This window comes from Antennarius striatus, chromosome 13 (assembly GCF_040054535.1).
Source record: "Antennarius striatus isolate MH-2024 chromosome 13, ASM4005453v1, whole genome shotgun sequence".
Lineage (NCBI taxonomy): Eukaryota > Metazoa > Chordata > Actinopteri > Lophiiformes > Antennariidae > Antennarius > Antennarius striatus.
Genome location: NC_090788.1, coordinates 17,044,922 through 17,057,500, shown reverse-complemented (window position 1 = coordinate 17,057,500; position 12,579 = coordinate 17,044,922). Strand labels below are relative to the sequence as shown.

At 41.1% G+C, this 12,579-nt stretch overlaps 1 protein-coding gene across 1 annotated transcript in view; it reads right to left on the bottom strand.

Annotated features, from left to right (window-relative positions):
- The window catches only part of frem2a (FRAS1 related extracellular matrix 2a), a 57,317-nt gene that overhangs the window by 22,108 nt on the left and 22,630 nt on the right, over window positions 1-12,579 (bottom strand). The window contains exons 4-6 of the mRNA XM_068331492.1: window positions 5,463-5,693; window positions 1,790-1,915; window positions 708-959 (exon numbers count right to left, since the gene is read on the bottom strand). Coding sequence (XP_068187593.1) covers window positions 708-959; window positions 1,790-1,915; window positions 5,463-5,693 — 609 coding nt within the window. The remainder of the gene's footprint in view (window positions 1-707; window positions 960-1,789; window positions 1,916-5,462; window positions 5,694-12,579) is intronic.

The window sequence follows — 12,579 nt, the reverse complement described above, 5'->3', positions numbered from 1 at the left end:
CAAATACTACAGTCAGGTCACACAGTTGCACAGCAGTTTGGCACAGACTTATTTACTGCTGGAAACTGGTTAGATGTCTGCTTTGTTCTGGTGTCCCTTGAATACATTACCGTTCTATACAAATCTGTAGTGTGAAAAGCTAGTGACTAATCTGACCGAATAGGCAAAAATAGAAGAAAACATATGCAAAAAAACACATGTTCATCAGCCAAAACGTAGTAAAAACAACACACAGACAACCACACACGCACACGCACACGCACACACGCACGCACGCACGCACGCACGCACACACACACACACACAGACACACAGCAATTTTTCTAAAGTGCATATTACAACAATGTAATTACATACACTTTTATTACAGTGAAGGTAGCAATCTCTCATTAATGTTGCTTCTGTTTGCAAAGCATTTTGGGATATTTCTTCATCCTTGGATGACCACTCCCCCCCCCATCCTCCAAAGAAAGAGGACACACTCCTGTTCATTCGAGTACACAGAACAAAAAAAAATGGGACCAAGGGGGGGCTTACTATGACCCCAGTCATGTGATTTGTGTGAATCACAAACACAAAGCCCTGATCATGTTTACAACTTGCACAGAACCACAGTAACTGAATCAGCACATCAACAATCAATTATCTACGGCCTAACAATCCTGCAGCTCATTCATACATAGCAACGCAGCATCATCATGCCTCACCATCATCCGTGTCTTCCAAGATGGTGATTTTGGTGGTGGGGTAGTGCATACCCAGACGACCCCCGATGGGCATCGACAGTGTGACATTGAAACTCTCCTCTGCCTCGTACAGAGAATCGTCGATGATCATCACCCGGCACAGCTTCTCTCGCTCGCCTTTGTCAAAGCGGAGAACGCTGCTGTGCTCCTCCGGACGGGAGATGTAGTCTGAGTACGACAGTACGGTGGTGGGAATCGTCCCCGTGGCAGAGGCTTCAGGGAGAGCAGGAGGACATGGAGGAAACACACAAGACATCATGTTTAAAACACAGTTAAGTGCTGTATTTGTAATCGGCATCAGAAAACCTGACTAACTTGTTTCAGACAGCTTATTTTATTTTAGAGGGTCTAGATGCTCAGCTTCAGGTGCTTTGTTCCAGATAATGGATGCATTCACTTCTAATTTAATGGAATTCTGACAGCTGAGGTCGACATCTTTGTTTATTAAAGTTCAACATTTAATTAAAGTAAAAGCCTAACATGAGTCAGGAGATTAGTTTAATTCCCGAATACAATAGGGTGATACAAACCTGAAGGTTCTCTCAAAATCAAACCTGTGGAGCAGCAGCGCTACAACCTTTTGACATTTAACAACAGCGCCTTCATTAGGCCAATCAGTGTATGTTTCGTGTTTGGTTTAAATATATTTCCTGGCATTTAACTGCATGAGGATTATGTTCCATTTTTTTTAACTTACCTTTGCCAGCTGTAAATAAATGAAAGGAATGTGAATTACCACAAAAAGATCAGAGCTACTGCTGAATGAACGTAAGTTAATGATTTTGATGGATGACTGGATAAAAGCTAATAATGAGGCTGCTGAGCTGATACCTTCCTTAAAGGCACAATCTGATCCAAATGTCAAGTTGAGTTTAACTAATTCTACACATGAATGCAGTTTAAGTGGATAAATTATTAATCTAGCATTGATTGATAAGAGTCACTCTCAGATAGGATCAGTCTGACTAACCATGTGACAGCCGAACCGGGTAGTCTGAGGTTAAACAGCTTAGTGTAGGTTAAAGAAAACAGTTCATCTATACCCTGCTGCGTGTAGCAGACCACCATGAGCTCCTGACTGGTGTCTCCACTTCGGTGCACAGGGATATGAAGCTCTCCCACATCTTCCTCCACCGACTGAATCTGTTCTGGGAAGAACACCGTCGATTCTAGAGGGGGGGAGGGGGTAAAAGAGAAGAGTGAATCAACGGAAAAAAGGGTAATGATATGTATAATAATCTCCAAAAACCCACAGTACATTAGGGCCATCAAGGATTTATGCAGGTTTTTGTTCTGGCTCTGCATTAGGCATCCGCTACATGATGACACCAGTGAAGTGGTGGTCCTGTGGTGCGCTTATTCACTCGCAAAAAATAACTCCATCACAGTTTTCAGTTTCCTGCAACCAGGGGTGCTCTTCAAACAGACCACTCCAGAAGTTTTTCCTGGCTGCCTGGTGCGTCACACTCAATCACATATGCAAGACTCTCTGAGTGAATCAGCTGGGAACATTTCAGACTGACTCCTTTTTGCACACAAGGGTCAGCAAGACCATCTCTCTTACTTTCTTTTATTTCTCCGTCTCTTAGAGGAGTTAGTGATTGAGAGAGAAACTGAGAACCAGTGAAAGCTTCATCTATCAAGGCGAAGAACTTACTGTCATTATAGAAACAATAAATGTTGGAGCTGTTTTCCACAGACGCACGGGGACCAATAAAGATACTAAAGGAGTAGACCGAGCTTCGGCTCGTTTCATATCTTCTTGCCACTTTGCCGCCCCTCTCATTCTTTCTTTTTGAGTAAATAAATGATAGAAAAGACACTTGTGGCTTTGTGTCTTCATCATGAACTCACAGTAAAAAAGAATCGGATGCAGACGGCGTAAAAGACGTCTGAGATGACGTGTAATGACATCATCATAAAACTACACGAGGCAGCACAAGAGGTCAAATATTTGTGCATCCCTCTAAAGTCCCCCCCCCCCACACACACACACACACACAATAACTGTGGCTGTCAACAATCTGTCTCTCTGCAGGGGAATACAAATATTGGGAGCAGGGGGATTACCTATTATACAAACACACTACTGTACCCTGAGTTTCATCTCGCTCTACATGCACTCATCGCACATCTGCTCGCAGTATCCCTCACATTTCTAATATTTCGCTCATTTCTAGTTCCTCTAAATCCATCCAACATTTAGCGAAGCAATTTTTCATCCAAGTGGGTCAAGTTCACACCCTGGAGTAAAAACCCAGTCATCTGAAAACATTCAATGGAGAACAGAAAAACACATTTCTTTACAGAAGGTTGTTGAAATAATGAATAGTTGAATCTGATCTTTCCTTAAAGAATAAAAAAATATTTTATGAGTACGCTTATCCAATATTGATAAGATTTCATGAATATTTCATGAGTCTTCTTTCTAGTCTTTGTCCTTATGCTTAAATTTTACCCATGACTACTGTAATTTGTTAGTATGGCTACACATATCAGCTAAGTGCCTAAAATCTACCTGTAAAAGTAAATTTAAAAAGCAAAAACAACGCGATGACATCATCTAACTGCACACAACGCAATGCCTCTCAGCTCAGTGCAACATCCACCTCACAGAATGCAGCCATTCTTTAGCCAACAGATTCTACATCCTGAGACAAAGCTCTGATAATTACAAATGAGAGTGTGTGACTGCAGCTGGCCTTGTGACTTTACACACTAAAAATTACAAGAGCAAAAACAATTCATCATTTAGGAGAATGGCCTTGGAGGAAAAAAAAAATGCAGTGAGGTAATAGCTCTGCTAATGTACAGAATCCTCGCTGCAGAGGAAGAAAGAAAAAATATCAGACACTGGCGATACGGCAGACTAGTTTTCAGCAGTCAAACAACTGTCTGCCACCTTCATCTTTAAGTCAGCAGTAGCGTTCATGGAAGTCATAAAGTTTTGCATGGAGAGAATGCTTGGCTATCACTTGCTGTAATTAAATAGTTTTTGTCTGCTGCAGCACTGACAGTGGGTATAACACAGACTGACACACCACAGGGTGAGCCCGCTACTCATTGTTAATCATAGTAGCACCAGGCTACTACAAACCATATTTGATATGTAATACAATTAAACTATAAAAACAACAAAAAAAAGGATAGCTCCATGCTTTTGCACAGAGAAGCTGAGGCGGTCATTACAGTGAATTCGGTTTATTATGCTCTGCTTAATTTTTGAACGCTTTTGGTTAGAGCTCGGTGATCCTCTCTCCTCTGAAGCTATTAGCCTCACAATCATGTCCTCTGGGGAGGGAGACTCCAGCCTAAGCAGAAGACCAGAATAAGCCTGTTTTCATCATTAGACATCGAAGCTCAAATACAGCCAACCCCACAATCATAGATAGAGCCCATTAAAGTACAGAGTGGCATGTCTCTGTCACATTAGACAATCCCCAGAGGTAACAGAAAACAAAACAGCCCCTGCCCTCCACACAAACCATAATTAACCCACAGGGGAGGATAGATGTAGGAGCTGGAATGTGAAAGAGAGCGGGAGAGATGAAGACCACGTGGAAAAGAGAGAATGAAAGGACAAATAAGATGGGGAGAGCAACTATTGCATGTCACTGTGAAGGCCTTGGTCTTTCCATCCTTGTTGCACATCTATAATTACAAAGAGGTTAGACTGACGAGAGAGTAATGTAAACAGAAAGCCGAAAGCGATTGCAGCTTGAGAGTAAAGCTAACCTTGATGGAGCAAAGCAGCCAGGTTTTTAAACTACTCAATATCCATTAACGCTTTAATGAGCAGACTCACGGAGAACAAGGAGAAAAAAGACGTAAATTACAAAGCAGTTAAGAAGACTTCACATCCTCGACTCTTCTACTGCGTGACTCGTTCCATTGAGAACATGTGACGTCAAACACAAATAGATATGAGAATCTAATCAAACTGCTTTGTTTTTAATGACAAGGTTTTGTGAAGTGATGATTGTAACTGACAGTGAAATACAACACCGGTGTCATCGTTATAATAATTCTCCTTTGGGCTATGTGTCAGGACTGTATTCCTGAAAGGAGATCTGACATGACTGGATCTAGAGCAGTGTTCATACTGACAATACTCAGGCACCTGTGCACCAAAATGACTGATGTTGCGATCACACGCACATACACAAATATGACATGTGACAGAGATGCGTGTTGTTTTTGCTACTGCAACTGGAAATCAGTAATTTGTGTGATGTGAATTACAAACGTCAGAAACTTCACTGCAGCTGCAGTCGTACTGTATCCGCCTGTCAGACGGGCAAAGCAACCTCCTCTTCATGGAGTATGTTCCTATAATTGGGTTTTCTGACTGACTGGTGGATGAGTTTCATTAGCTCATAGATTCAAATGGAGTTTCATGTATCAACTCTAAATGTGCTAAATGTGTAAAAAAAAAAAAAAAAAAAAAAAAAAGTTATTCATGAATTTTAAACTTTAAAAAAAGATTTTCTGGCTTTATCATAATTAATCTGCACTTTGGGCAGAAGTTGGATGAAAAGAAGTTGACAGAGCCTTAAAACATTCAAACTAGCTAAATAAATTGAAAATCCTCAAAACTGTATTTCAGTACAGTATTTGTGTCAATAGTAGTTTGTTTCTCAGACAAATGAATAATCGACTGAACCTGGAAATATTTGTGTGGGAACAGGACACAGTGAGTACGTTGGCAGGACTGACCATCGCTGGGATCCAGGATCTCAACTGTTGCCATGACAGGAAACTCCATCACTCCCATCACCGGCTCCGACAGCAGAATCTGAAAGGTTTCTGCCTGCTCGTACGTCCCATCAGACAGTATCCGAACCCGCCAGGTGGCTCTGGTCTGACCCGGGTTGAACTGGACCTGCCTCTGAGACTTACCCTTGAAGTCCTCATCCTTCTTAGCACTACCATCCTCTGTGCTGATGCCTGAAACATACATGAGACGGAGAGTGACATGAGTGAAAAGGAGAAGATTATCATTTATTTGCACCTTAAAACAATATTCCTATGATAGTTTCACCCAACTGATGTGATTTCTTGACCATTAAATTGAGTGTATGGGTGTGGACATTAGTTGCAATCAAGAGAAAAAAATCCAGAGTATTACTTGGAGCCAGATCAGATATTATTATATTATATTATTGTGTCGTAGATCTGATGAGGAATCAATGTCTCATCTTTGACCGTGCATCGTACACATTAATCATGTTAAGGCTGGAAGCAAAAATCTTGAAATAGGTCCTTTCTCACAATAAGGGAAAGGAATCCTTCAGAAAAATTAGCTTTTTGTTTTTCTCAAAAAAAGAAAAGAGATCAAAATCTATTTCTAACTTAGAATAATACTGCTAAAAAAAAAAAAATCAGCTGGCAAAAACATCACCTCCTTTGTGAAGGTAGGAAATAAGACAGGGAATGAGAAGAAGACGCAAAATAAAGAAAGCGACCATGAAAGGGTGAAAGACAGGAGCCAGAAACAGATGACAAAACAGATTAGATATTCACACCCTTTGAAAGTAGTGAGAAAAAGAGAATTGGGTCTATTTTTCCTCGCTGATCAATTACAGAGCTTCAGGAATGTGTGAAATGAATTTGTGGCTGAAGTATTTAAATAAGCATATTCCACCTTACTGAGATGGATTAGCTACCATGGTAATTTCCCAAGGGCGTGTGCATGCGTTTGTGTGTGTGTGTGTGTGTGTGTGTGTGTGTGTACACGCGTGCGTTCGTGTGTGTGTTACACCTTGCTTTCTATCCAACTGTCTCTTTCATTAATGACAGATCTTTCATGTGAATTCACTTTGCAACAATCCACCTAACATTAATGTTCATCGATACATCGTCTTCAAAGTAGGAGGGCTCACCAGTGCCACTGGGTCTCACATCAAACATGCATCGAGGAAATTGACATGACATAAGCCATACAATAATGTATTACATTTGGAAATATGCTGTTCATATTCCTTTGTCTACAATCTCAGTGTCTCATGAGAACAAGCCGAGAGGAGCCATGCCGAGCTGATGCATGTGCGTGTGAATAAAAAAAGGATTTGTTTTCCTCACTCAGATACTCACAAGCCTGAACAAAGAGAAAAAAATAAATAACAGGGCGACAAACACATGCAGATGAGCCCGGATGCATTAGATCACAAACACAGTAAGATCTGAGAGCAGGGCATTGTGTGCAAAACCTGAGCTGAAAAATAATGCAAACTTTTACAGTCACACTCATTTGTGACACTACAGCTACAGGGATCTTCACTGTTTACATTCGGTCACAAAACTCAATTTGATGGTGGAATCATGTGATGAGAAGAATCAAGAATATTCTGAATGTTCCTGTTGTGAAGCCTTGAGTTCCTAGGCCCTTTTTTAAAAAAAAATACTTTTTGGTTCGGCCAAGGATAATCAGAAGTGGAGCAATGAAGCTTAGCAAATGTTCAGATTGGATGTACTAACGGTTTTGTGCATGCCATGTACATCACAAACACTTCCAGGTTATTCCAGGCTATAATACCTCATTCTCCTCTTATCCAATCACAACCTGTCATTTACTTGTTAGCCAATAATCTGCCATCTTCAAACTAAATATTCTTTCTTTCTCTGCTGACATTCCGCTGTCAATTCAGTCTAGCGGGTTCTGTGACCCATTTCCACCCATGACGCCAGGTCACCTCCAGTTGAACCTTCCTCTAAGGCAGTGCTTCCCAATTATTTTCTGTTACGCCCCCCTAGCACGAAGAAAACGATTCGCACCCCCCCCCCCATTCTCCGCCGCGACTATAAATAATATAATTTTTCTATAAATTTGTAATAAGTACACCTGTGTATAACATTGTATCCTTATTAACATTTAAGAAAACTACAAAAAAAAGAAATATAGTTCAATTTAGTTTTATTTTATTTTATTATTTTTAGTGTATAAAAGATTTTAAATGTATAAATTTTCCTGAAATAACTCAGGAGCACAATATATAAACACTTTAACCTACAAAACAAAAATGAATAAAACAATTTGTGCTGATTTTTTATTTCTTTTTTTATCAAATTGAGGAAGTCAGGATAAATGACTACAATGAGCACTATTAGGCAGTCACAGCTTTTCAATGCAAGGTTTGAAGCATAAAACTGAATTCTCAGCTCCTGCTCCATGTTTCAACTCCTCTGCTATGGTGGTGGTGGTGGTGGGGGGGTTACATTGGTCAGAGTGGTATTCCACCTTATATGATGCTAACAGAGCTCGTTGGTTTAATGAAGTAGAATTCACAAAGCGGGATGATTGTTGGCAATGTTCTGCACGTTTTCGCTGTATAAACTCCAGCGATTTATCAGCGTGATTGGGGTGAAATGTCTTTAAGTGGCGCCTTAAGTTATTAGGCTTCATGCTGTCCACTGCCAGCGTTTTTAGACACAATAAACACACCGGCCTCTCCTCGTCTCCCAGACTCACAGCGGAGCCCAGCGCTACAGACGCTTCTTCATAGTTCCTCGTCTTAGCCTTTGGGTGACTTGCTTTTGTCTCATTCTCTTCATCTCACCACGCCTTTCTTTTCATCCCTGTTTAAAACATTTTCATGTTGACTCTTGAGGGTTTGTTTACTGCATTTCATACCACCAAAGCCTGCACCATAGAGCTACTACTCCCTGCGTGCACCTGACAGGGACAGCGCCATTGCTAACTACTGTAGTGGATGTGAAATTACACTTTATTCTAATATGGTAAAAAAAGCATGTTCCCCAGGGGGCAATGCTGGGGGGGGGGGCACTATTTGAGAAGCAAATCCCTAAGGAGTCCCTTTCATTAAGTCATCCTAAAATTGAGCTCCACTCCTCACCATCACCTGTGTCTTAGACCCAGTGCGGAAGTTTTCGTCGTACTGGAAGGCTCTAATCCATTTACGGTGATGATGTACTTCCCATTGGGGTCTAATCACCAAAGAAAATACTCACCTCTACTGATTCGCTGGACCGTTTCCAAATCCAGTCTAACAGTTTTGTCTCACACAATTCGTGAAAAAACGAAGCAATGCCTAAACTAAAGCTCTATTTCCACTGCTCAGGTCGAGCTCTACTGTAGTCCACTATATCACTATTTTTCAATGTTCCATTAGGTAAGAAGTATCTGTCACCTGGTTTGACTTTTTTAGTGCCACCTCTATTGTAATTCCAAGTGACCTGAGCAACACATCTGATTGATCAGAGACAATCATTTCTGCATCTTTGTGTCACTGAAGCATCGGTAGAATATCTGCTCAATATCTTTCGTATCTGGACCTTTGTTATTGTGGCCGCTGTATCGAGGATGCCCAGACGTCTCTTTCCCCGATCCATATTGAAAAGATCACAGGAGGTGCTTGTTGCTTCGAAGACTACACAACACCAGGTTTCACATCGCGTCGCTATGACGACCAGCTACACTGAGGCATTAGTTATCATCTCATGGAAACTGAGCTCCGGAAAAGTACCTGACACCAAATCCAAGTCAAGTTAAGTAGAGCTGCAACCAAGTACTGGAAATAAGATTCATAAAAAAGGCTTTTCTATGGCATCTATTTTTTCAACACACACACACACACACACACACACACACACACACACACACACACACACACACACACACACACACACACACACACACACACACACAGACATCTACTTGTTGCTGTTGAAAGTCTGTCAGGGCAATCCTAGACACAACTAATGGAAGCTCAGTCAGGTGAGTGGTACTATCAGCTTTTCTGGGAGTATTTGACGGGTCGTGAAACGGTGGCACAAAAAATATGAATAAGAACACCTTGTCAGAAAATGAAGTTGCATTCTTAATTAAAATGGATTTTGCAAAACACTACACAACATCAGGCAGTTCAGTAAAAATGACACCTACTCAAGTTTCCATTTGAACTAAAATGGAAATAAAGTTAGAGCTCTTTTTGGTACACATCCAACTCCTGTTCAAAGAAGCCATGCTTCAAAGCAAATGCATGATGGCCATCTTCCATTGGATTTCATCTTGCTGGGAAAAATGCCACAGTTGCCTAAATAAACTTTGAGATTAAGAACTACACTGTGGACAGCAAAAATCATGGCAATTGAGACATCTTGTTGTGGAAAAGACCTTTGGTTGTAAAGATATATTGTATTGACCTAGGACCACTGCGATGACCATTCATACATGTGATATATCCTGACATATCTGGACTATATTCATGCAGGTAAGTCATTGAGTAATATAGTCAATCATTTATCTTTTTTATTTAGCTTTTTACCTATTCAACCTAATGTTTAACTTTAAAAAATTGTATGTTATGGTTTCAGCCCTGGTTATGAGATGACATCTGAACTTACAGATGAGATTGACAAGCATGTACATTGATCCCAGGACTTCATTCAACAAGGTGCGCACTGTCGCCAGTTATACCATAAGCTTCAAGTGATCCACATCAAATAATAGACAGAAAAAGTGTTGATCTTCTGGGAATGAAGACCCTTGCAGGACTCCCTGGAAAGAAACGACATGCTTTGCCTGGGGTCACAATGGGGTTCCGTCTCAGCAGGTAGAGATACACCCCCAGAGGGCTTTTGATCACTATGCCGCTGATCTTCAGTTGCTCCGTCTCACACACACGCACACACACACACAAAGTCAGAAACTCTTAGTTAGAAGAAGCTGCTTACAAACGCTATTTATAGTTGCACCTTTTCTTTGGTTCTTGATTGTAGTTTATTTCTGCAGAGCTTTACTGAATCTAAACTATAAAGTTCATCATAAATTCTATGACTGCAAGGAAGCATTTGGCTCATTATTAAATAAAGGGCATTACAGATGAGGTCAGCTGAGGTGGAGAGCTGTCAACAAGAGGTTCATGGTGACAAAAGTATATAAAAATTATATATCTCTGTACATTGTATATGGCAACAATAATGAGGTATCCCAAAGGAGATGAGAGATCTGGGGAATGCACATCTTGTTAACAATCTGGATTTATCTATATGACAGATCAGAAATGGAGAGTGACGAGAAAGCTTTAACATAGAAAAACGAGAATGAAATTATGTCTTTTTTCATCTGTAGGGTTCATCATATTCCTCATTCAGCAAAAAAAGGTTAAATGAAGAGATGAAAGAACTGGAAAGGAGAGGAAAAAAATGTGAAAAGCATGAGAACGTCAGGGTTGTGATTTTCATAAAGGGGAGACAATTTGACAAAGCAAAGATGGAGAGGAACCAAGAGAGAAGCACCGCAAATGGTGACGACCAAATAAAGGATGCACAAACCCACCTGCGAGAATAGATGACAGAGAAAGAACAAATGGAAAATGAGCGCTGCAGAGAAGTGATACAGAGAGAAGAGAAGAATGCAGATGTACAACTAATGACAAATGGATAGCGGGTGAAGAAAGGACATAAAACTCAGTATATGGCAAAGACCCTGGTCTGTAATGCAGAAGAGAGGTGGTGTCTTTAATGAGGAAGAGCAGGTTCGAAGCAAAGGGACCAAATGGTCTGTACTGTGAAATGAGCTGAATAGAGATTATAGATGAAAAGGGAGAAAAGGTGAGGTAGGTTAAGCGAGCTGACAAGCCACCGGGACAGTGTCACACACGAGGGAGTAAAACGTGATGAGACTTTGTAGGAGACCACCACACAAAGACTTTAACTACAGGTTGATATCACAGCAATGTTTTATCATGAGTTTAAAGGTAAAATCTTGAAACCAGGGACAGAGGGATCCAATCTGATCCCAGCACTCTCCGGTCTTGTTCCACCAGAAGATTAGCGGGGCATCTTTGAGCCTTGATTTCACCTCCTCTTTTTTTACACTACCTGTACGTCCTGTTGTTATGGAGCATCTGTAACAGCCCTCCTCTACTGATGCCAGATACTCCTGCAGGTTTTACCATCTGGCCCTCGCAATAGTAGCAAGCTTTTCACCACATAGCCCAGTCTGTTTGTTTGCCTGCCTGATTGTTTCTTTCCCACCATCAACTCTTCCACTTACAGCTCTGGTTTTGTTGTGATCTTTGTTGCTACCCTTCCATATCCTCCTCCATTAGCACTCCACACACATATACTGTATATGTGTGGGGAGCGAAAAATGAGCATAGAATGAAAAAGCAGCATTATCTCAATTTAGGAGCTCATGTTTATCAATTGGTTGTTCATTTCTGTTTCGTGGTTCCGGCATGATTTGCATGACACTTAGTAGAGGGGTGTAGACTGCTCCAAGACAGAGGCCATTAAGTTTTAGAGTCCAACAAGATCACATGGTTGATAAGTTATTATTTTTCACTTTCACTAGGATTGTCTGCAGGTTGGCCTCTCCCACCAGGCTTTAAGACACTAGTGCGCAAGAGAGCTGGATGTTGAATGAAGAGAGGGAATAGAGTTAGTGGAAATGTATTTTCTGATTAGCTCAGAGTTGTGATGTTCTAGAGCACAAATCAAAACACCCACACCTCCACACATCCCTGCAGGGAGATGCTGCCTTGCTGTTTGTCGTGCATCTTTAGACAAAGTTACTTGCAGCTCTTTATACACCCATGACACAGATGGAGCAGCAGGGAGAAGGTGACGGATGCAAACTGGTCGCTCCATTTTCAGTCCAACGTCTGACTTCACACTCTGCACTTTGCTATTGACTGGATGCTATACAAGTTATACTAATGGCTTCCTGATGAGTGTGCAAAAATAACAAGACCATGAGGAAAAACACATTTTGACATTAAGGGACGACTATCCATACACAGCTGCAATGGCTGAACTAGCAGACCTGCATGTCAAAGATGGACGACCTGTTAGCCAGTGGGAGGTATCA